The following is a 26716-nucleotide window of genomic DNA, read 5'->3' on the forward strand; positions in this document are numbered from 1 at the left end:
GGGGGGGGGGGGGAACTGATTTATTTTCTGTGCCCTAAGAATGTTCTAAAAGAACTTCCCACCAATGTAGAATCGCGGGCTGGAGTGACCCCGGGATGGAGTGACCCCGGGACTAGAGTGACCAGGGGCTGGAGTGGCCAGGGGCTGGAGTGACCGAGGGTTGGAGTGACCAGGGGCTGGAGTGACCCGGGGCTGGAGTGACCCTGGATTGGAGTGACCCTGGGATGGAGTGAAAGGGAAGAGGGAGTGATGGAGGGAGGTAGGGGGTAGAGCCACACGTGGTGGAGGTGGGAGTGACGAGAGGAGGCTGACAGCTCCCTCCCTCCGTGCCCGCCCGCCCGCCTGCCTGAGCACGGAGCAGCGGAGCCGCTAGCAGTAGCAGCTCGAGGGTTCCCAGGGAGCGAGCTGCCTCCTCCGGCGGCGAGCCCGAGCCTGCAGGCGGACTGAGGAGATGCTGCCGAGCCGGAGTTGGGAGGCGGAGGGCCGGGCGATGGAGTGAGCGCCGGCGGCCCCCGGGGGGGGGGGGGTGGGCTGGGGTGGAGGAGGTGGCTGTGAGTGGAGGTGTAGGTGGAAGGGGTGGGGGGAGGGTGGGGGTAAGGGGGCTGGGGCTACATGATGATGGGTGTTTGTGACCGCGGCATGCAGATGCTGCTCACCACGGTCGGAGCTTTCGCTGCTTTCAGCCTGATGACCATTGCAGTGGGCACCGACTACTGGCTGTATTCGCGGGGAGTGTGCAGAACCAAGACCAACAGCTATAACGACACGGTGCGAAAAAACGAGGAAGTGATGACCCACTCCGGACTTTGGAGGACTTGTTGTCTGGAAGGTATCTGCTCTATCATTTCCCAACTCTCAGCCCCTGTTCTCCCTTTTCCATCCCAGACCCTCCCGTGGCATTCCCACTCCCTCTTCAATCTCATCCCGACACTTGACCGTCCCCCGTCTCTCTCTGTCCCAGCGCATTGTCTCTGCCCAAAGCCTTTCTTCATCCTTATGCCAGCCACTGGATCCAGGTCCCTTAACCCTTATCCCATCCTCATCCTCTCTGCCTCCTCCCTAGCCCCCGGCTTTAGCAGCGGCTTACCCGCAACCCCCCCCCCCCACCCCCCCACAGCCCAGCTCCTTCCATTCCAGCCGGGAGCGAATCACGTCCCCAGTCCGGGGACAAGTACATCTGCGTCTGGCCGAGCGTCCGTCTGCCCCGGGGTCCCAGACCCAGCCTTGTAGACCGTGGAAAAGCCCGGCGGAGCAGGGAGAACCGGAGAGAGACAGAGATGGTGACTGAAAGAGGGCAAATAGTGGGAGACAGATAAAAGCACGGGGGCGGGGGGCGGTGTAAGTGACTGAGGGCTGCTTTCCCAAACACGGCTAATCGAAGGTTGTTTCCCAATTTAATCGCAGGATCATAACTTGCGAATTGTGGGTGTTTTAAGAACCGGAATGGAAGCTAAATCCATAGCGTGGGGCGCTGCGCTGTGTAAACAGCCCGTGCTAACGGGAGCAGTGGGCTATGTACCTGCTCAGACAGAGGCTGTTCTAGCGGATGTTATGTGCTAGAACGCCAGCCAGCGCGGCTGAATTCTGTACAGCCCTGTATCCTACAGCAACATGCACAGCCCACAGACCCGAAGCCTGGAATGCCGGCTTTAACAGAAAACCGCGCCAGCCTGCAATTATACCGAACTTTCAGCTGGCTTTCTGTGCACAGTGCGCCATGAATGATGCAGGGACTGTGTGGGTTAACCTGTCTCTACCTGAGAGACCAGTTGCTCTGGTTACCCTGCAACTGTCAGTTACTCTGGTTACCTTGGCTGAAGCCGAGGTACCAGTTGCTCTGGTTACCCTGAAAATGTTTGTTACCTGGTTACCCTGGTTACCACCTGAGGTGCTGGTTGCCCTGGTTACTCTGGCTGTGTTTTAGATGTCTGTTGTGCCGAGTAATTTGCTCAACCAGTGTCAGTAGTACCGGAATCTCCTGTTTATTGCAGCGGTATCATCTTTCTGGCTTTTTCGGCAAAAAGCACAACAGATTTTCTCACTGTTAAAGGCCAGGATGCAGCAGACTGAAGGAAATAGGCTTAGTGGTTTAATGTGATTGTAGGGGAAGTAAACAATAAAAGAGGGAATGACTAGTCTGCCATCAGAGAGGTTACATTTAAAAGGGCTTTCACCTTTTAAGAAAGAAAGGCGTTATTTTCAGACCATGCTGTGGTGCAGTAAGTCATCTTGTAATGTACCTCCGGTGCGTAAAGTGGCTGTGAGAAACATGATGGAACATTTCTTCTCGCTGTTTAGGAAAACATGATGGTTATTCTTTTTTCTTCACAGAAAAAGTGACCTTCAGTAAATAAGGCAATGTGATCTTGACCGGTAAAAACTATCTCTAGAAAATCCTTACATTTACATGGCCTTTCACAACTTCAAAGCACTTGATACAGGAAACACGGGAGTCAATTTGCACACAGCAAACCTCCACAAATAGCAACACAATAAAACCAGTTAATCTGTTTAATCCTGGGATTATAGAAAAGTAAATCACAACAGTGACCATTCAGGTCATCCAGTTATTCCCTATTTCTTCTACTTTTCATTTCATGTGATCTGTCATCCAAAACACAACATCAGTTTCCACATCTAAACTGATGAGTAGCACTACCACTACGTCAGTGCCACTTCTCTCAACCATCCACTGTCTCTACATGGTGAGGCAGTTTGCTTGACTTCCTACTGGATGAGTAGAAATTTTCTCCAACTAAATATTGAGAAGACTGAACACATTCTCTTTTGTCTCCACAGTCTTCTTTTCTCACTTCCATTTCCCTGGCAACTGCTCAGCTGTTTACAATGTTGGTGTCATATTTTTACAAGACATTTGAGCACATGTTCACCACAACTCAATAATGTTCAACAATATTGAGCTCTGCCTTGCATCAGCCCACTTGTTGATGAAAACCCATATACATTTGTGCCCCTAAATATCTGTGCCTTGCTGCTTGCAGATGCTCCTTATAATCTCAGTGCCAAATTTTGTTTGATAGTGCACCTATGGGACATGTTACTATGTTAATGATTTTGTTTTAGGTTTATGAGAGGACTTTTGAACAACAATCTAGATGGTCCCACTTTAACGTAGAAACGTAGAAGATAAGAGCAGGAGGAGGCCATTTGACCCTTCAAGCCTGCTCTGCCATTCTTCATGATCATGGCTGGTCGTTCAACCTAATGGCTTTCTCCCCATAACCTTTGATCCCATTTGCCCCAAATGCTATATCTAGTTGTCTCTCGAAACATCCAATGTTTTGGCATCAATTACTTCCTGTGGTAATGAATTCCACAGGCTCACTGCTCTCTGGGTGAAGAAATGTTTCCTCATCTCCATCCTAAATCATCTACCCTGAATCCTCATGCTGTGATGCTGGTTCTCAACATACCCACCATTAGGAACATCCTTCCCTGTAATCTCTTATGTGGGACTTTGTCAAATGCTTTTTGCAAGTCCAAATATACTACATCAACTGGCTCCCCCTCATCAACTCCACTAGTTACATCTTCATAGAATTCCAACAGATTTGTCAGGTGTGATTTCCCCAACATAAGTCCATGCTGACCCTGTCTGATCCTGCCACAGTCTTCTAAATTTTCTGCTATAAAATCTTTGACAATAGATTTGAGAATTTTTCTCACTACCGATGTTAGGCTCACTGGTCTATAATTCCCTCACATTTATACAAATTACACTGCACCTGCTATTGATTTGCCCATTCACCCAGCCTGCTGAGATCATGCTGAAGGATCTCTTCATCCACATCACAGTTGCCCCTCCCATCCAACCTGGTATCATCTGCAGACTTGGAGATGTTACATTTTGTTTCCTTATCCAAATCATTAATATATATTGTGAATAGTTGGGGTGCCAGCACTGATTCCTGTAGCACCCCACTAGTTACTGTCTGCCAATTTGAAAAGGACCTATTAATTCCTACTCTTTGTTTCCTCTCTGCCAACCAGTTTTCTATCCATCTCAGTGCACTTCCTCCAATCCCATGTACTTTAGTCTTGCACATTAATCTCTTATGTGGGACTTTGTCAAATGCTTTCTGAAAATCCAAATATACTACATCGACTGGCTCCCCCTTGTCAATTCAACTAGTCAGGTCTTCGTAGAATTCCAACATATTTGTCAAGTGTGATTTCCCCTTCATAAATCCATGCTGACTCTGTCTGCTTCTGTCCACTGTCTTCTAAATTCTCTGCTATAAAATCCTTGACAATAGATTTGAGAATTTTTCCCATCCTGATGTTAGGCTCTCTCGTCTATAATTCCCTGATTTCTCTCTACCTCCTTTTTTGAATATTGCAGTGACATTAGCCACCCTCCAATCTGCAGGGACTGTTTCAGAGTCTATTGAATCCTTTGTGTGCTTTTCCCATATCCCTAAAAATTGTTTCCTGGCAAGCATTTAACAAGCTATGATAAAATTTAGCCAGCGAGTGCTAGAGAAACTCTGCAGGTCTGACAGCATCTGTGGAGAGAGAGGCAGACTTAAATGTTTTGGGATTCTTCTTATCATTTCGAAGAAAGGTCATGGGACTCGAAATATTAACTCTGCTTCTCTGTTGCCAGATCTGCTGAGTTTCTCTAGCACTTTCTAATTTTATTTCCGATCTCCAGCAGCCACAGTATTTTGTTTTTATTTAAGATAAAATCTTATCAGGCAGTGCATTCTAAATCTTAATTGCTCATTGAATGAAATATTTTTCTTCCTGTTGCTTCTGATTCATTTGTAACTCAGTTTAAGTCACTCATAGTTATAGAATCATAGAGGTCTACAGCACAGGAAAAGGCCCTTCAGGCCATTAAGTCTGCACCACCTAACTTTTCTAGGCCCATTTCCATTGTCTTCTGGTTTTCAATGCTTCAGTGAAAGAGTGGCAGAATTTAGTTTCTAAATTAGAAAGGAAGACAGTGAGAATAATAATAATCTCTGGATTATTATCTCTGGTCAGGACCACATGAGAATTGGTACTACAGTAGAGAGATCTGGACAATTAACATGTTCTTCAGGGCTGGTGAGAAAAATCTTATCAATATTACCAGTTCTGGAACAGGAGGTGAAAGCATAGGTTCTGCGTGAACTGGGATACTTACAGAAAGGTTTGCTTTTGAGGTGAAGGGCATAAGTAGAGCAAGGTAAGGTAGTCACCAAGAAATCGCACGTGAAATTCAGAGTGGATAGAGAGTAGAACACATTACCACAGGAGTGGTTGAAGGGAGTCATTTAAATGCATTTATGGGGAAATGAGGGAGAAAGAAATGGAGCGTTACGATGATAGATTTAAATGGGAAGATACCAGAGGTACAGGGAGGCTGAAGTGGAGCATAAACACTGAAATGGAATCATTGGACTAATCCTGTTCCATATCCCCATGTCATCCTTTTAAACGCAATTTCTCTTTGTTCACCAGCTCTTCATAGTTTTAAACATTTACTACATTTCTCCTTAACCTTCTCTGCTCTGTCCTTCCAGTCTGTCCATGTAAATTTAATTCCTGATCCACGGATTCATTCCAATAAACACTCTCTCTAAAGCCTTCACATTCTCCCTGAAGTGTGGTGGCCAGGACTGGTCACAATACTGCAGTTAGGGCCCCACAAATGGCTTATATATTTTGAGCGTAATTTCCAGTTGTGTTTTGGTTAAGGAATAAATCTTAGCCTGGACAGAACTCCTTTTCTTTGCTCTTGTTGGGGGAAATTTTGGGAATTGTATGAGTTAACACGGATTAATTCTACATCAATCTCATACTGGAATTAGAATGAAGTAGTGAGTTTTAGTTAGCTCAGTAAGCAATAATGATTGAAATCATTTAATGTTCATTTTTTGTTTATTCTTCTTCAAGAAAAGAGCTCAGGTTAAGAAGAAAAATAATCTCACACATGCAGGCTCAGGATGCTGATTTGGCAGAGAGACAGAATTTTGTGAAATGCAATGTGGCTGAATACAGTACTGACCCTGAGGCCTTGTTTGGAAATGGAATCTGAGGATGACTCTATACCACACTAATAGAAACACTTTAATCAACGAAGCAGTGAGGTTTTAGTCAAGAATGGGAATGAAGCACAGGTTTCAAAAAGGAGATGAGATCGTATATGAGAAGGTAGGGAGTGGAGAGACTGAGCAAACAGGCACTTGTCACTTTCAGATCGTCCATCGTGTTAAACAGATCATTTTGGAATTTGAATAATGCACAGTCTACTTGATTTACAATGTATAAATTTCTGATGAATCCTCATTGAGTTAGACGACCACCCTGATATCCTCTCTGGATATCCTCCCAGGTGTCCTTAGGGAGGGAATTCCAGGATTCTGAACCAGCAACAGCGAAGGTACAGTGATATATTTTCCAAGTCAGGATGGTGAATGTCTCGTAGGGGTAATTGAAAGTGATGGTGTTCCCATGTATCTGCTGCCCTTGTCCTTCTAGATGGAAGTGGTCGTTAGTTTGGAAGGTGCTGTCTGAAGATCTTTGGCGAATTTCTGTAGTGCATCTTGTAGAGAGTATACACTGGTGCTACTGGGCGTTGGTGGTGGAGTGAGTGGATGCTTGTTGATGTGGTGCCAATCAAGCGGGCAGCTTTGTCCTGGATGGTATCAAACTTCTCGAAAATTGTTGGAGCTGCCCCCATCCAGGCAAGTGGGGAGTATTCCATCACACTCCTGACTTGTGCCTTTTGAGTGGACAGTATATCACTGTGCCACCACCTTTGCAGGTGACCTGCCAGAAAGACATCACTCAAAGCCTGACTGTACAGGTAAAGTCACCATAGTCCTATCAGACCATGGGGGATGCTCTCTCAAAGAGAAAGAGAGAGAGAGAGAGAGAGAGAGAGAGAGAGACAGAGAGAGAGAGAGAGAGAGAGAGAGAGAGAGAAAGAGAGAGAAAGAGAGAGACGACTGGGTCACTGTGCCTCAGGTGAGGGGAGAGGTTGAGAGGGTGAGTCCTTTATGGTAACCTCAGCTGGTGCAGGAACGAAACCCACGCATCACAAAGCAGCTGCCCAGGTGTTTTTGTTTGCCCTGGGGTCTCTTCCTGCGGGAGGCCGGGGGTCTGTGTATCTCCCATCCTGCTCCATCTCAGGCGGCAGCATTGGAAGATGAGCCAGGATCCCATCGGTGGACTCAGAATCAGGATCCATCAGTCAATGTCCAGCACTGGAGAAGGTGTGGGACTCAGGTAGCATGATGGTCTCCAGCTTGGAGGCAGCAGATGGGGAAGTGATGGTGCCAGTGGTTATAGAAAAGGAGTACATTTCCAGGACCCATGGACAATGTCAAACAGCAGTGATGAGAGAAACAGAGAGGGTGAAGTCTATGGAGAGGGACAGATGAACTTTTGAAGCTGTTTCAGCCTCAGTAATATCAATTTAATATTAATTTATTCATAATTTATTCTGTAATCCAAGATGGTACTGGAACCTAGTAACATTATCTAGTTTTCACTGTACCTAGGTACAAATGACAGTATGAGATAAATCTAAATTTAAATCTAAATCTAAATCTAAATCTAGCCACTGAGCTAAGTGATCCCCAAGCCTAACTGTAGGTATTTATTAGAAGTCAATTTCAATCCCCAGGCACCTACACCAATACAATAACATGTCCATCAGAAAGTAACCCTTGAGGTTGGCTAAATCAAAAGGAAGCCAGGTTATGGAAGGCTATAAAGATAGAAGGGTTAAGGAAAACTTAGATATATTTTTGGAGAATGAACAGTTTGGGCAGACCTCTGAGAAGGTGACAGACATGTTAGAATCCTTTACCTTTTCCAAAAAATTCCCTGTCCTTTTACTAATTCTACCACCATCTTTCTGAAAGCAACTGAAACTTTGTTGAGACAGTGTTATGATTATGCTGTGGTTCCATTTTGAACCGGCTGCGTGTATGAGAAATCCCAAGAATACCGTTTCAATGTGCAGCTCAAATTCAACTATAGCCAATAAAATTAATCACTACATTCTCAAGGTTTGATCTTTGCACTGCCAACAAGATTGCTTTGGGAATAAATTAAATGCAAAAGATAGTCTGAAAAGATGCTTTCTAAACAGACTTTCGCTACAAATCTTTTAGCAGCCTGAGAGAAGGATGCCTTGCCATACTTCTGAGCTCCAGATTCATGAGCTGCTTACAGAACCAAGGCAGAGAGATGATATTATGATCAGCCTTGATCAGACCTGCTTGATAGGACAGCAGAATAGAAGCATAAAATATAAGAAAGTTAGCTCCAATCCATTACAAATTCCTGATTAAACAAAATAAGAAGTTGGGTCCAGTTGAATTTTTAGGGCAATGGAGCAAATGTAGAAGATATCTACTGATCCCAGCGCTGACAGTTTTGGTGTTGAGGAGACACCAGAGAAAGTGGGGCTTTGCTCATCAAGCTTTGCATAATAAAAGAAAATCTGACAGAGATGTTCCAGATTGTAATGATTTTTTTTCTTGTTAAACATGTCAAAACCTCTTCCCACTAATTCATGAGATAATGACTTGAAAAAGTAAATTTCGGTTCACCATTAAAATTACTTAGGATAATGTATTAGAATAACAGAATAATGTCAGTTCTGTTCTCTGACAAACCAGCTTTGCTTGTGATATGTGGTCTATTTAATTGATAACCTTTAAATTCAAAGCATCCGTTTATTACAAATTTTAGTATACTTTGTTGATAAAAATATAGCAAAAGCCTTTTGTTGCAGAAGTAAAATTGTGTATTGTAAATTTCAGCAAAACAAGAACTGAATCATCATCATTTGGAGACCCAGACCATCCCATCCCTGAGTCATCTGGTGAGATGCAGTTATTACTCCCTTGTATCTCTTCCAATCGGTGTCTATTGACATTGTTCAAGACAGATGCCAATCTCTCTACTAGACAGGCCAATTCATTCTGTTTCAGTCCATCAGCACTGACCCATCTGAAGCACTGGATGTTATACAGCGAGAAGGATCAGCACCACTTCAGCTCAATGAGCAAAGTGTTCCTCTGTTGGCCTTGCCCTCTTTAGATAGCTTAGAATATACATTTATAACTGACTTACCCCAAGATATTTTGTTCCCACTTCTGTTTAACATTGAGAAATGCCTTGGTTATCCTATTGTTCCAGAGTTTAAAGCTTTCAAAATATAAGTCGTGTGTCATCCAAAATCTATTTTTGTTTAAGCTTATTCAGAGGATGAGGTTGGTGGTGAGCTGAGTTCTTGCACCACTGCAGTCGCCGGGGTTTAGGAATATTCAATGCTGTTAGGAAGGGAGTTCCAGAGTTTTTATCTAGTGACAGTGAAGGAACAGCTATTATAGATGCTGTGTAGCTTGGAGTGGAGCTTGCAAGTAGTGTTCACATGCATCTGCTTCTCTTGCACTTCTAGATGGGTAGAGATTACAGGTTTGAAAGCTGCTGTTGAAGGAATGTCAATGAGTTACTGCAGTGCAATGTGTAGACGGTATACAATGCTACTGGTGTGCCTCGATGACGATGAAGGAAGTACATATTGAAGGTGGTTGATGAGATTCCATCATGCGGCTGCTTTGTTCTGGATGGTACCAGCTTCTTGAATGTTCTTGTTGCTGCACTCAGCCAGGCAAGTGGGGAGTATTCCATCACACCCCTGACCTCTGCCTTGCAGATGGTGGAGAGACATGGGGCGGTGAGGTATTCATTGCAGAATTCCTAGCCTCTTCCTGACATACTTACTCTCCCCTTTTATTCTTTTGAAATTTGCTGCACCACTTATCATGGATTTTGACCCTTTGGCTGGGTTACTCAGTTAACCAGGGGTCAGGGGTTTACATGTTTATCAAGCAAGGAAACATGAAGCAGTCACATTACAGGATTCAATGACTGTGAAAAAAAAACCATGTGTTTGATTTGTACAGAGAAGCCTTGTGACTGAGTCTAATGTCATAAAGTTGAGCCCCAGTCCCCACATTCAGAAAACCATGTTAACTCACTGGTGGTTAATGATAATGGGTTTGAGTGAGACAGCTAAAGTGCCAGAGGGGTGGTCTTTGATGGGTTGTTTGTTCTTTCATTATCCCTAAGTGTTCTCAAGCTTTATCCGGGAAAGAAATATCAATTCAGACATGTAAGAAAACTGTAATTAATCTCTTTGTCAGCCCCTATCCAGCTCACCTCTGTCAGCACATGCCTCCTGTTAGCCTGTTACAAGGAAATTCCAACTGACTGAATAGAATCCTTTAGTTGTTGCTCCTTTGTGATCAATTGACCAGTCGGTGTATTGAAAGATCTGGAGCAGTTCTCCATCTGCCGCCAGCAATACATGAGAATTGTTATTGAATATTCCATCACAGTTGGCAAAAGAGATTACTTTAATGAAAGTCACAAAGTTAGTCAACTAAATTTGCCACTGAAATTGGTCGATTAATGTAATCATTATTGAACTCTGAGTATTATTGTCAGCTGGTGAGTCACATACATTGGGTTGTGTGTGTGGCCTGAGGTTTTATTAAATGAATCGAGTCCCTCCCTATGATAATAAAACCAGGTCATGAATCACTGACAGCCTGAGACACTGACTTGCCAAAGTGACAACTGCACACAGTCACTCTTTCTGTGAAAATGCTTCTGTTTAAAAGAACAGACCCCATCAGACTCCCTGAAAACGTCAAATCTATCAGCCTTTCCTATCAGCACTAAGGCAAGAATTAAAAAACACATTAAGCTTATTCATACTGATTTCTATAACATTTTGGGTCATGAAACAGCTTTTTAATGTTGATAGGACTCTCAGGCTGATATCAGCAAAAAGCTAAGATGAGAGACAAGGTGAATGAGTTTTATTCAATTTTGAGATTTTGGTCAAACTGGCAAGGTCTGTATATATTGCTCATTACATGTTATCCTGAGTAGTGGTTTGGTAGATTATTCAAGAGGGCTGTCAGGAGTTAACCTGACAGGAATGGAGTCACATTTGGGTAAAATTTGGATCGGGAAATAATGATCCGAAGGTGCCAAACATGAGTTTACAAGGCAATCAGCTTAGGAGAAGGAAACATCTGGCTAAACTGCTCATCGGCTCCATCAATTACCCAAGTACATCAGCAGAGTTTGGGAGAGAATGCTCAATGCCTGTGCTCAAAGTATGCCAATTCTCAACACTGAGATAAAGGAGTTTTATTGCAGTCACTGTGTTGTGATCCTCCAGCAACTGCATGAGTACCCATTCCTAAATGAAGTGGTTCACAGATAGCCTGCATCACCAATGAAATGACACCAATTAATTCCAGTAAAAGTTCAAAGTTATCTGAATTGTATGATATGGAATATTTATTGTTTTTGGATCCAAATATATTTCTAATCAAAGTTCAGTTCCAGGAAAAAAATTCTGCTGTTCAGCTAATCTTTGGTTTGTGAATACATGCACAAACTATGCAACTGACTTGACAAACAGCATCTGTTTTGACCAGGGATAATTAAATCACCAGAAATTAAAAAGGCCCAACTTTGCAGATAGTTAAAAACCAAGAGCAGTAGTAAAATTCTCAGATAACAAAGTGTGAAGCTGGATGAACACAGCAGGCCAAGTAGCATCTCAGGAGCACAAAAGCTGACATTTCGGGCTATGTGTCCTGGCACTTACAGTCACAAAAACATAGAAAATGTACAGCACTAAAAAGTCAGTCGTTTGGCCCATTGTGTCTTGTGCAGATGGGAGAGGAGCCACCAGCCTTAATCCCACTTGCCAACTTTTGGTCTGTAACCTTGCAGCTACGACATTTAAATTGCAAATCAAATTACTTTTCAAATGTTAAGCGTTCCTCCATTAACTACCCTTTAAGGCAGTAAGTTTAAAATTCCCACCGTCTTCTGTGTGAAAATATTTCTCCTCAGCACCTCCCACTGCCATTGTCCTTAAATTTTCTTAAAATCTACACCCAGTTATTGACTTTCGTGCTAAATGAAATAATCCCTTCATACCCAGTCTTTCTAGGCACTTGCTATTTTATTTCACTCAATTAAATATCGCTTTGGTCTCCTACGTTCCTAAGAAAGCATCCCCCAGCCGATTCAATCTCTCCTCATAAGTAAAATTCTCTGATGCTAGCAACAAACTTGTAAATCTCTGTACTTTCTTTAATATGATCATATCCTTCCTGCAATGGAATGCTGTCCTCTAGCTGCAGTTTAACTGGAATTTCATACATGTCTACGACCACACTTTTGTTTTCTATATCTCAGCCAAAAAAATTGATATATTCTCTAGTTGTACATGACACAGAAGGAGCCCGTTTAACCTGTCAGGTTTAAACTCTTACTTCATTTTCATTATCCTGTAAAGTTTATTTTCTGGAAGTACCCATCCAATTTCCTTTAGAAATCATTGATCTCCTCTCCTTCCAGCCCCCATATAGGTAGTGAGTTCCAGCTCATTTTTGCTTGCTGCGTAAAAAGGTTCTTCTCGTTCACTTTGCATCTCCAACCCAAAGCCAAAACTCTGTGACCTCATGTCTTGTACCTTGAGCCATTGGGAACAGTTTCTCCTGGTCTACCTCATCCAAACTCCCTGTTATACTCCCATATACCTTTAACAAATTTATTTTGGTGTCAGAAGAATAATTCCAAGTTCTCCAACTTATTCTTGTAGCTTCAATCTCTCACTACTGAGACTATTCTGGTAAACTTCCACTGCATCCTTTCTGGGACCCTCACACTGCATGGCTTCTTAACCGCATCATCCAACTGCCCTGGTATGTACACACGAGTGTGAAATATTGAGACTTTCATCGCTTGGTTTTGTGATGTCTTGTTTCTCTGAATGAATTCCATTTTCCATTTTTATGCCCATTTGACTAGTGCTTGATATCTTCCTGCAGAATCTGAAACAATTTGCCTCCTTTACATCTAAATCAGTAATACATACGCTGAATAGCAAGGAAACCAGCATTGAGCCTGCACAACTCCACTGGAAATAGCCTTCCAGTCACAAGTTCGCCTGTCAACCATTACCCTTTGCCTCCTATTCCTCAGCAAATGTTGGATTCATTTCACCACTCCTTCAAGGATCTCATTAACCAAATCTACATTGTGGGATCTTGTCCAAAGCTTTGCTGAAACACATATGCTACAAAAAAAAATCCATGCTGTCCTTGATTAATCTGTGCCTTTGAAAGAGATAATTTATACTGTCTTTCAGAGGTTTTTCCAATAATTCATCCAATGGCAAGGTTAGACTGACTGGACTATGGACTCCTATGGTTTATATTAGTAATCTAAAATCCAACAAATTAGTCAGATATACAGCTTCCAAAAAGATACTACAAATGGCAGCTTTTAAACAAATTTCTTAATCCTTATCTTACTCATTCATTTGTTTAATTTATAAAGTGAATACTAAGACTTGTGTGATGTAGTAGTAGTGTCCCTAGCTCCGAGTCAGAAGGCCTGAATTTAAAAAAAACAAAAGAACTGCAGATGCTGGAAATACGGAACTAAAAAAGAGGAAAATGTCAGCAGGTCTGGTAGCAACTGTGGAGAGAAAGCAGAGTTCAAGTTTTAGGTCCAGTGACCTTTCGTCAGAACTAATGGATGCTAGGTAAAGCAAGGCTTTTTGCAGAAGAAAGCATAGAGGAGGGAGTAGGAGTAAATGATAGGTGGAGATACAGCCCCCAAAAAAGAGAAAAACAGTTGGACAGACAAAGAAGTAGATAAAGACCAGCCTAGGAGAATGAATAGCTACTAATGGGGATGGTTAATATCTGATAATGGGTTGTGTTTTGTGGCAGTCCAAGTGATGACAAGGCCTGGTGCGTGGGGGTGGTGAAAAGTATGGGGAAAGATTGAAGCCCTAAAATTGTTGGACTCAGAATTAAGTCCAGAACACTGCAGCATTCCCAAGTGGTAAATGAAGTGCCGTTCTCCCAGTTTGTGCTGAGCTTCGTTGGAGCCTGGATTCAAGTCTCACCTGCTCCAGAGGTATGTAATAACATCCCTGAACACGTTAATCAGGAAAATATCTGAAGTAAATATTAAAAGACAATTGGAGCTTTCAAGTCTGAGATTGATAGATTTTGATGGCCTATACCTGCTTTAGCCTTCTTCCTTTTACAAATGACAACTTCAGGAAGCCTGGAGTATTTTTCCTATCACCATGCTTTAGATAAGCTTAAATCACACTTCCTTTCTTGTTCTTCAAACAAAGATGCTATTTGTTGATGTTATTAAGCAAGAAGATGACACAAAAATTAGACTCCAAGCACCTGAGGTCAGATGGCACATTACATTTTCATGATTGAAGGTGTCTGTATTTAAAATGGGGAGTAAAACCTCCTCATTATATATCATATTCAGTGTAAAGCATCACAAGTGTTTGCAATTAATCAATAAACATTTTGCTCAGAACTATAACACTTGGTCATTGTATTAAAAGGAAGTTACTAAAAGGGTACAAAGACACCCACTGACAGAGGATTAGAGGAGGGGGAAGGAAAGAGAATTGGGAGAGGAAGAGAAGTGGGAAGAGAGCACAGAGAGTAATGGTGGAACAAAATGGAGTGAGAGAAAATTAGGAAACAGGGAGATCATGAAGGAAAAGAATTATAAAAGGAAAAACATAAGAAAATGGAGAGTTGAAGACAAAGATGAACGGAACACACAGAGAAAGAGAATGGAGAGTGATTGCAACTCGGAACCAACAAAGGAGCAGGATTAGTGCTGAAATGATGATTGCATTGCCTTCAGCTCCAGCTGCATTTTTGAAAGAGGCCCTAGGCACTAATGGATCTGTGATAAGTAATGCACAGACTCTCTGCAAAGTCAAGTTCTAGATGTGAGAAATGATAACAGACCACAGTTTAATTTCACTTTGTTTTTTCAGGTTGAAACGTTTTGATTTTTAAAAAATGTTCTTGTGCATCTATTTTTATACATACCTAAGTGCTGGTTTCTAAACTGTGTGTTCCAAACAGGTACCTTCAAAGGAATCTGCAAAATAATTGATCATTTTCCAGAGGATGCAGACTATGAGCAGGACACTGCTGAATATTTATTGCGTAAGTCTGCAGAGTAAACTTCACACTATTTTAATGGCTTTGTTTCATTGTGTAAGGAATTTTTAATTTCAAGATACAATTGGGATCTCTGAATCAGCTATAAAACCAAATACTTTGTCCAACATTTTTTAAGAAAAGGGCCAGTAAATAAGGAATGAAATTCCATTTGATGGATCTTATTTGGATATTTAGAAAGCTGTTAGTGAAGTTCTGCATGAAAGACTGAAAATTAATCTAAAGCCCCTGGCAATTTCTCTTGTTGGTTAATGAATTTAAAAAGCGCAAAGTATTAAAAATTAAGAAGTGTGAGGTGATGCATTTTGATAGAAAGAACATCGAAAGACAATAGAAAATAAGGGGCTGTAATGTGAAGTGGATGCAGGAGCAGAGGGCCCAGATCATTGAAAGTGGCAGGAAAGATGGTGACAACAATAAGTAAAGCTTACAGTATCCTTGACTTTATTAACAGGTATGCAGAGCACAAGAGTTAGGTGACAATGTTGAACTTGTAAAATATACTTGTTAGACCTCAGCTGGAGTACTGTGTATACTTCTGAGTACCACATTATCGGAAGGACATGCGTACATTGGAGAGAGTGCAGAAGCGGTTTACAAGAATGGTTCCAGGGTTGAGGAACTTCAGTTACAAAGATAAATTGAAGAAATTGAGACGGTTCTGTTTGGAGAGAAGAAGGCCGAGAGGTGATCTGACAGAGATTTTCATCGCCCATAAGTAGGCTGGATAGATTGGATAGGGAGAAGATGTCCCCTTCGTAAAAGGAGTGAGATCTGCAAAAGAAGAACGGTTGAAGTATGGAAAAATATTTTCATTCAGCAAATAGTTAGTGTTTGGAATGTGCTGCCAGGAAGTTTAATGGAGGCATGTTCAACTGACACATTCAAGAGAATTGTGTAAAAATGATGTGAATGGTATGTGGAGGAAAACAAAAGATGGCATGAGGTAAGGATGCTTGTTTGAAGAGCTGGTGATATTGTGATGGGCCAAATGCCTCCTGTTGTGCCATCACAATTCTGTAAAGGCAAAAAGAGGAGACTGGAAAAGCATTCAGTCGGGTTAGGGCAGTATTGTTAGTTGGCATTCTAAAGGGGTTAATGCTTGAATCTGTACTGATGCTTTATGGAAATGGTCTGCACACTTAAACCAAATATTAGGCTAAATTAGTAGACAGAACCAACACAGTGATGGCAGCAAAGGATGTAAATGAGGATAGCAGCAGGATTTGAAATATGCAGATTAAAGGCAATTGAACAGGACCAAACGTTGTGTGACTAGAAATGCAAATTTGGCATAAAATGAATGAAACAATAATAGCATAAAGAGCCCATGGACCAAAAATAACCACCATTGAGATGAACTTGCTTGTACCTGTTTTCAGGCACAGGAATGAAATTTATGATTCACATGTGCTAGTACCATTGTGGCAGGCAACGGGCAAACTTCACAAAGGCTACAACCCTCACACAGCCTACACACCTCACACAGCCTACACCCCCCACACAGCCTACTCACCTCACACAACCTACACACCTCACACAGCCTACTCACCTCACACAGCCGACACCCCTCACACAGCCTACTCACCTCACACAACCTACACACCTCACACAGCCTACACACCTCACACAACCTACACACCTCACACAGCCTACACCCCTCGCACAGCCGACACCCCTCACACAGCCTACACCCCTCACACAGCCTACACCCCTCACACAGCCTGTACCTCACACAGCCTACACCCCTCACACAGCCTGTATACCTCACACAGCCTACACACCTCACACAGTCTGTACCTCACACAACCTACATCCCTCACACAGACTACACCCCTCACACAGCCTACACACCTCACACAGCCTACACCCCTCACACAGTCTACACCCCTCACAGAGACTACACACCTCACACAGCCTGTACCTCACACAGCCTACACACCCCACACAGCCTGCACCTCACACAGCCTACACTCCTCACAGAGCCTGTATACCTCACACAGCCTACACCCCTCACACAGCCTACACCCCTCACACAGCCTACACCCCTCGCACAGCCTGTACCTCACACAGCCGTAACCCCTTACACAGCCTACACCCCTCACACAGTCTACACCCCTCACACAGCCTACACCCCTCACACAGTCTACACCCCTCACACAGCCTACACCCCTCACACAGCCTACACACATCTCACAGCCTACACCCCTCACACAGCATACACCCCTCACACAGCCTACACCCCTCACACAGTCTACACCCCTCACGCAGCCTACACCCATCACACAGCCTACACACCTCTCACAGCCTACACCCCTCACATAGCCGACACCCCTCACACAGCCTACACACCTCACACAGCCTACACACTTCACACAGACTACACCCCTCACACAGCCTACACCCCTCACACTGTCTAGACCCCTCACACAGCCTACACACCTCTCACAGCCTACACCCCTCACACAGACTACACCCCTCACACAGCCTAAACCCCTCACACAGCCTGCACACCTCACACAGACTACACCCCTCACACAGCCTACACTCCTCACAGCCTACACCCCTCACACAGCCTACTCACCTCACACAGCCGACACCCCTCACAGAGCCTACACACCTCTCACAGCCTACACCCCTCACACAGCCTACACACCTCACACAGCCTACACACCTCTCACAGCCTACACCCCTCACACAGACTACACCCCTCACACAGCCTACACCCCTCACACAGCCTACACACCTCACACAGCCTACACCCCTCACACAGCCTGCACCCCTCACACAGACTACACCCCTCACACAGCCTACACCCCTCACACAGACTACACCCCTCACACAGCCGACACCCCTCACACAGCCTACACCCCTCACACAGCCTACACACCTCACACAGCCTACACCCCTCACACAGCCTACACCCCTCACACTGTCTACACCCCTCACACAGCCTACACCCCTCACACAGCCTACACCCCTCACACAGACTACACCCCTCACACAGCCTACACCCCTCACAGAGCCTACAGACCTCACACAGCCTACACCCCTCACACAGCCTACACCCCTCACACTGTCTACACCCCTCACACAGCCTACACCCCTCACACAGCCTACACCCCTCACACAGACTACACCCCTCACACAGCCTACACCCCTCACAGAGCCTACACCCCTCACACAGACTACACCCCTCACACAGCCTACACCCCTCACACAGTCTACACCCCTCACACAGCCGACACCCCTCACACAGTCTACACACCTCACACAGCCTACACACTTCACACAGCCTACACCCCTCACACAGCCTACACCCCTCACACAGCTTACACCCCTCACACAGCCTACACCCCTCACACTGTCCACACCCCTCACACAGCCTACACACCTCTCACAGCCTACACCCCTCACACAGCCTACACCCCTCACACAGCCTACACACCTCACACAGCCTACACCCCTCACACAGCCTACACCCCTCACACAGCCTACACCCCTCACACAGCCTACTCACCTCATACGGCCTGTACCTCACACAGCCTACATACGTCACACAGCGAGTAGCCTTCAAAAAGCCTGTACATTTCACACAGCCGTTCCACTTCACACTGCCTACCCACTTAATACAGCCAACACACTTCACAGTGCTTACACACTCCATGCAGACGCATACTGCCTGCACACTACATGCAGGCTGTTCACTACATACAACCTACATACTACACACACCCAGCCTGTACACTGCATATTGCCTTCATGCTTCACACTACATGTACACTTCACACTGCATGTACACTTCACACTGCATGTACATTTCACACTGTTCACTACACACTACATGTACACTTTAAACTGCATGTACACTTCACACTGCATGTACATTTCACACTGTTCACTACATGTACACTTCACACTGCATGTGCACTTCACACTGCATGCACACTTCACAATGTCTATACATGTCATACAGACAACACTTCATACTCCCTGAACACAGCAGGCCAAACAGCATCTTAGGAGCACATAAGCTTACGGTTCGGGTCTAGACCCTTCATCAGAATCAGAAATTCATCCAGCCCCACACTATGTTATCTTGGATTCTCCAGCATCTCCATTATCTCTCACTTCATACTCCCTCCCTGGTTTACATACAGCGCTTGCTGTGGCATATATTGCAGACCTTGTCTCTTTGCACTACTGGGAATCCGTTACTCTGTCACAGCAGCAGTTCTGTTCCAAAAGTTTCCCTCTGGTAAGATAGTGGAAATGAATTCATCAAATGAAGGGCCTCTGTCAGTTGTGAATAGCTGAATGAAAAATGTGGCTATGCTGTTGTCACCATCTGTAGAAGTTGAAGACAACAGGTATCATTGTGGCCACTTGTGGTATTGCCCTCCTCCCGCTGTAAGTTCTGGGCAGTGTTGGGGAAAGTTGCACACTTCAATGGCCATCTCCTTGACGAATCTGAGGGAGGAGAAATGTGCCCTGACAACATTTTGGGCTTTCTGTGGAAAGCTCACTTCCTCCTCCCTCTCTGAAGCCCGTACTCCATCCTCATGTGGTTTTGCAACCCACCAGGACAACAACCATCACCCCAAAATTCTCAAAGACTGGGCACTGACAGAGCAGGCATCTCCCCGTCAGGAAGCAGCAACATTCTCTTTAAAAACAAGTAATCAGCAAAACATCTCCAGCCACACGCCACAGTGTCCCCAAAAGCATTGTCAGAACAAAGCCAAGTCAGACATACTTCACTTGAAAGTTTTAGACAAAGCCAGTCTGTGATCCCTTGAGCAGAATGGTTGGCTGGAGCTTTCTACTCGAAATTGGCAGATGTGTATCGAAGGTTATGTGAAGAGATTGCTTGAAGGCACAAAACTGCTCAGTCTGAAATTTCTAGCACACACACCCCCTCATGCTCTTATGAGCATTAGCAAGTTGTGCAATGTCCACCAGAAACAGTGCACCTCCATTGGCTGCAACTTGAGCTCCTATGGCACCAGCTCGAGGTATGCTTCAAAACTGCATTTTTGGCCTCCATTTCTAAACATTGAAGCAAGGAATCTGAACAAAATAGATTGTGCAAGTGCAACAACAACTTGAATTGAAGGGGATTGTTTTTACTGTAGTTTTTTTAAAATTCGTGGGATGTGGACATCACCTACTGGGCCAGCATTTGCTGCCCATTCTTAGAGCATCCAAGTTTACTGAAGTTGGAAAACTAGGTGAGAAAGCAAGCTGTGAAGGTAACACAAAGTCGTTTCAAAGAAAAATCAGGGGGTTAAATCTGTGGGAAGTACTTGGCAAATGGAATATAATGTCCACTTGTATAGGAATAGTAGAGGAGTAGGATATCCCTTAACTGGTGAGATTCTGGGAAATGTTAGGATTCAAGGGACCTTGTATATTAATTGCAAAAAGTGCAGGTTAAGCAAGTAGTTAGGAAAGCAAATGGTATGTTTGCCTTTATTACAACTAAATTCAAGTTAGATAATTAGAATTAGATTCAGGCAAGGTTCCTGTAGATTGGAAAATAACTAAAGTAATTCCTTTATTCAAAAAAGGAGAGATGCAAAAAGCTAGAAAGTACAGGCCAGTTAGCTAAACATCTGTCATGGGGAAAACATTATAGATGCTATCATTAAACAGGTTATAACTGGCACATGGTCAAGTTTAAGGTAATCAGGCAGAGTCAACATCATTTTGTCAATGGGTAATCATGTTTAACTAATTTATTGCAGTTCCTTGAACAAGTAACTTATGCGATAAATAAAGGGGAACCAGTGAATATACAATACTGAGATCAATGAAGGTATTTGATAGTGTGCCACATGAAAGGTTATTGTGGAAATTAAAAGCCCATGGTGTATGGGCCAACATAGTGTCACAGATAGATGATTGGCTGGCTAACAGGAAGGACAGAGTAGGAATTAATGGGTCTTCCTTGGTTGGCAGGATGTCACAAGTGGTGTGCAACACAGGTTGGTGCTGGAGTCTTAACGCTTTACAATTTAGATAAAATATACAGATGAAGGGGCCAAAGGTATGGTCGCCAAATACAACATTTAGGACAATACAAAGGTAAGGAGGAAGGTGAGTTGTGAGGAGGACATAGGAGCTTACAAATGGGTACAGATCAGTTTAGAGAGTGGGCAGAGATCTGGCAAATGGAGTACTATGTGAGTAAGTGTGAAATTGTCCATTTTGACAGAAAGAATAAAAAAGAATATTATCTAAATAGAGAAAAGTTGCTGAACTCTGGGATACAGCAACATCTGGTGTCGTAGTACATGAATTACAGTTTAGTTTGTAAGTACAGGAAGTAATAAGGAAAGCTAATAGAATGTTATGTTTTATTGCGAAAGGAATTGAATGCAGGAGTAAGGAGATTATGCTTCAGTTATACAGGGCTTTGGTGAGACCACATCTGGAGTACTGTGTGCAGTGGTCACTGTACTTACATAAGGATGCTAATGCATTGGAAGCAGTTCATAGAAGGTTTACTAGACCAATACCTGGCATGAGAGGATTGTCCTATGAGGAAAGGCTACACACGCTAGGCCTCTATTCTCTGGAATTTAGAAGAGTCAGAGATGACTTATTCAAATCATACAAGATCCTGAGGGGATGAGAAGGATGCTGAAAGGATGTTTCTGCTTATGGGAAAATCTGGAACAAGGAGTCACAGTTTAAAAATAAGAGAGCACCCATTTAAACACATGTGGAAACATTATTTTTCTCAAAAGATTGAGAGTTTTTTGCTGTTCTTTCCTCAAAAGCAGTGGATTTGGAATCTTTAAGTATTTTTAAGGCAGATATAGATTATTAAATACAAAGGGAGTGAATGATAATTGGCAATATGCAGGAACGTAGGATTAAGGCTAAAATCAGAACAGCCATGATCTTATTGAGTAAAGGAACAGGCTCGAACAGACGAATAGCCTACTCCTGTTCCTTGTTCATATCAGAGTAAAGGAATCTAACTGCAATTATATAGGGACATGTTGAGCCCAGACCTGAACTTAAGTGTACAGTTTTGGTCTCCTTATTGAAGGAAGGATATACTAGCCTTGGGAAAAGTGTAACAAAGGTTACACAACTGATTCCTGAAATGATAAAAGATTGAGTAAACTAGGCCTACATTCCCGAGAGGTATTCTTTTTAAAGTATAAAATTCTGAAGGAATTTGATAAGGTAAAAAGTAGGAGAATGTTTCCTCTGGCTCACAGATCTATAATATGTAGTCGCAGTTTCAGAATAAGGGGTTGACCATTTAGTACTGAGAAGAAGAAACATTTCTTCACTCAAAACATTGTGAATATTTGGAATTCTCTGCTATAATTGCTTACTATATAAGTATGTTTAAACCAGAGACTGATAGATTCTTGAAATCTAAAGCAATTTGGAATACGAGAATAATTTGGGAAGATGCATTTCAGGTGGAAGTCTTGATCTTACTGAATGGCAGAGGTGACTGGTCTGCTCCTGATCATATTTCATGTCATTATTATGTCTTCATCCAGTTTACTCCATATTACAGTTTAAAAGTGTTGCATTCATTCTGAGCCAAAAATCATTTGACAATACATTTCATTTACTTAATTCAAGCTCATTCCTTCGACATTTTTCTTTTAGAACTCAAAAGCCTTGAATTTGCATTGTACGAAAATGGCTATAAAACATGAATATTTTGGCTGTTATTTTAACAGAGGCATTGATTGATTGATGTGTTTATTTTAAATTCCTATGACAATCTTCACACAGTGTCACTTCAAGGCCATATGTTCCTGTTCTAGTGCTGATTGACAGACTTCTTAAAATTGATCATAGTCTGCTCACTAGACCCCAGAGATTTCATTCGATCTAAATTATGAATGCTGTCATTTCAATTTCCTCTTTTTTTGCTGTGAACTGACAGCAGGGGTCTAGTTGGAGGTCAGCCATCATTAGATGAATGTCTCTGCCATCTCCTTGAATCCATGTCTACATCAAGTTCAGGACTGAATGCATGTTCTTTGGACATTGTATAAACCACACCATTTTGGCACTGACTTCATGACCTACCCCAATTGATCAATCAGTCAGTTACATAATGAAGGCCAATATTTTCTGTTTGATACTGATCTATGATTTGAACCTCACATCTGGTTTCCCACTAGGATTTCTTATTTTTACTTCCACATTGTTTACCCATACCACTCCTTCATTGGGCTAATGCTAAAAATCCCAACTGTGCAGCCCTCACCTACAGGATCAATTACTCTAAACTGCAACTCACTAATTTCTCAACCTCCCCCACCCCACTTAAGCTACAACTTGCTCAGTGTTCCACCACATACTCTCTATCCTACACTCAATCCAACTTTCCATTCCCTCTTAATTTCCAACACATTTAAGTCAAAATCTTTGTGCTTGTCTTAAAGTGAACTCTTCATAATCTTGTTCTTTTCTATCCTGCAACTTTCTGAAGGTCTATTTGTCGACCTTTGCCCTTAAACTTGGCCTCCTATAGCTCCCACCTCTGTCTGCTCAAAGCTTTAGTGGCTAAGTACAACACTCTTCCTTAACCAATCATTTTGCTACCTCCTCCTCTTCAAGGCCTAAATAGACCCTTTTACAGTGATCAGACCTTTTTCTTCTAAATCTTTTCTTTCAACGTAGACCATTCAGAGGTGGCTTTCTTGTAAGTGAATGAAAAGACAATGAGAAAACCCCAGTCCAATAACCAAGTGCACTGTCTAGGTTGCCATTATAGTGCGGGACTGACAGATACTGCATTCTTAGTGGTGCGATCTTTGGCTGGAATGTTAAATAGAAACACTCAATTTTTACAGCTGGATGTAAATGATTCCATGGTGCTATTATAAGATGAGCAGGAAGTTTTTTTCCTTAATCAACACCGCCATAAAAGATTGAGTAGTAACTCATCCTATTGTTATTTATGGAACGTTGCGGAGGACAAAATAACTGCCTCACATGACTACAAACTTCAAAACTAATTCATTGGCTCTATAACACTTTCGGACAACCTGAGAATAAACAACACATCGAATTTGTAGTTCTTTCATTCTTTTCACCCACTGTGAAATGTTTCAGTATTTTTCATTAAGCTTAAAGATAAGCATTTATCAACCTGTGATTGAGAGGTTATCGAGATGGAAAGAAATCAGGGGGTATTGTGATTTGGTGGGAAAGTAAATTTGAGGCCATTGTGTAATTGGCGAGACATCAAATCTGCTTCCTTAGCTCCCAGAAAATTGTCTTGATAATTGACAGTTCCTCCTGTTATGGACTGCATCGTAAAATAAATATGTTGAATGAATAATGCCCACCTGCGCCATGACCTCCACCTTCAATAATATGTTCAATCACTAACTTTATCTATCACACAATCTAACCACATTGATGATAGTGTGCAGCCCACAGCACTTCTCACTCTGACTCCTCATTCTCCCTGCAGGTATCGTCAGAGCCTCCAGTATATTCCCGATACTGAGTGTGGGATTACTATTTCTTGGAGGTGTCTGTGTTGCAGCTGGTGAATTCTACAAGAGCAAGCACAATGTTGTCCTCAGCTCTGGGATTTTTTTTGTAGCAGCAGGTTGGTCATTTAAAACTATTTCCCCGACTTCCAGCCAAAATTTCCCAAACAATTTTGACTCTGAACTTTACAACAATTTATTTAACAAGGTTGATTCTCAAAATTCCATTGAAAAGTGATGCAGCGGATCAGATACTGTCCTCTCATACTTTGGAACTGGTTCAGTTCATCACAACTTCCTTTTTATCTCACACCCGTGTTTATGAAATCCTGCTGTTTTTAGCCTTTGGTTCCATTTATCTGTATTTTTAGGGCATGATGCACTTGATTACTCTGTTCATCCAGGCTGCTTTTCTATTGAATGTAGACAGACGTTCAACCATTCTCTAGCCCAACTTGCATTTCTCCCAAATTTTCTTGTGCATCATTAAGCTGTCAAGTCACTCTTTATTATGAAACTTTGTAAAACAGCTTTCTGTTCCACCTGACTCACCACACAGGCAGACACGACAGGCCTTGCTTCGTGTATAGCTCTCTACTGCCTCTGGACCAGCCTGTGCATCCAATTCCCTCTCTGGGCCCCTGCGGCACATGGTCCAGGCTGACACTTCAGGTCAGTACAGTTCATAAATAGTGCACGTGCCGTCTTAGAATGACTCTGCTGCACTAATATAAAGAACAGGCACTTTGCCCACCATCCAATATTAACTCCTCAATAAATACAAACATTTTAAAAATATAATTATCTCACTATTTCAGAGGGATTACCTCTGTAACTTGTCACACACGTTGCAGCAGCAACTCACTTTTAAACCAACTGTGGAACCACCTGTGGGGGTGAAAGTCCTGCACCAAAGTGGGTTCCTCCTTTCCTACTCAGTTGACCACAACAGTTTCCGTTGCTCTGCATTTTATCATTGTCTTGTTCCTATCCAAGTTGCATATCACGAAAATGTCCGTTCCTCCTTTTCTCAGGTCTGAGCAACATCATTGGAATCATTGTCTACATATCAGCTAATGCTGGAGATCCTGGGCAAAGCGATTCCAAAAAGAACAATTACTCTTACGGATGGTCCTTCTACTTCGGGGCCCTGTCGTTCATCATCGCGGAGACGGTGGGGGTGTTGGCTGTGCACATGTATATCGACAAACACCGACAGCTCAGAGTCAAGTCACGCAGCGAAGTGCTGAAGAAGTCGACACTCGCGCGGATCCCCAGCTACAGATACCGATTCCGGCGAAGGTCGAGTTCCCGATCCACCGAGCCTCGGTCCAGGGAGCCGTCTCCGGCCAGGGCTAAAGCCTACAGCGTCTCACCGCCCGGAGAGATCTCCATGTACACACTGTCCAGGGAGCCTTCCAAAGCTGGGGGCACCGCGAAAACCCCGTCTGAGCGGGAGGCCAAGTTCCTGCAAGTTCGTAACTGCCTTTCCAAAGACTCAAAGGAAGCTGCCCAGGCCAACCCGGCCAACAGGCGGACCACGCCGGTCTGAAGCCACGGTTTCGCTGCAAGCAGGTGGGCCGACAGCCCGAGGGGCTCCCCGGGGACTGCTCTCCAGGTCGGGGGCTCCCCTGGGGCAGCCGGCTCGGGCCGGGGGCTCCCCTGGGGCAGCCGGCTCGGGGCGGGGGCTGTCCTGGGGCAGCCGGCTCGGGCCGGGGGCTCCCCCACGATCTGGAAGAGGAGGCTAATAATTCACTGCCGGAGATGAGAAGATTGTCCCCACCCTCAGCCCGGGAAGTGTTTCATGTTAGAACTCAAGACGTTTCTGTTCAAGACCAAGATCTTTCTTTGATCACCCTGGAACCCACCGATAAAACTGCTCCAACTTCTCTCAACCTTCTCTGCATGTATCTTCGGGATTCTCTGTGTCACTGACAGTTCTTCAATGATGGCAAAGACTACCTTTTTTTATATATCGATGAAGCAGCATTGGTCTAATTCCTAGCATTTTAATGCCTTCGTATTTTAACATTCTGAATAAAATCAGCGCAGTTTAAATTAAATAGTTTAGCTGCCAAAAGCACAGATTAGAAAATGAACCTCGGTGATTTATGTAAAAAACAACAGCTGAAATAAACGCACAAG

The 26716-nt window shown here is 43.4% G+C and overlaps 1 protein-coding gene across 2 annotated transcripts; it reads left to right on the forward strand.

The window, feature by feature from the left end:
• Positions 1–611: 611 nt before the first annotated feature.
• LOC125462118 (voltage-dependent calcium channel gamma-3 subunit) lies at positions 612–26716 on the forward strand. 2 transcript variants are annotated; one of them, XM_048551684.2, is made up of 4 exons: positions 612–829; positions 14985–15068; positions 24550–24690; positions 25606–26716. In XM_048551684.2, exons 1-4 carry the CDS (start codon positions 613–615, stop codon positions 26121–26123), a joined length of 960 nt encoding a protein of 319 aa, XP_048407641.1. In that variant the 5' UTR covers position 612; the 3' UTR covers positions 26124–26716. The 2 variants fall into 2 exon arrangements, with proteins under 2 accessions (XP_048407641.1, XP_059509969.1); XM_059653986.1 differs by lacking the exon at positions 14985–15068.

This window comes from Stegostoma tigrinum, chromosome 23, assembly GCF_030684315.1.
Source record: "Stegostoma tigrinum isolate sSteTig4 chromosome 23, sSteTig4.hap1, whole genome shotgun sequence".
In the NCBI taxonomy this organism is placed as follows: Eukaryota; Metazoa; Chordata; class Chondrichthyes; order Orectolobiformes; family Stegostomatidae; genus Stegostoma; species Stegostoma tigrinum.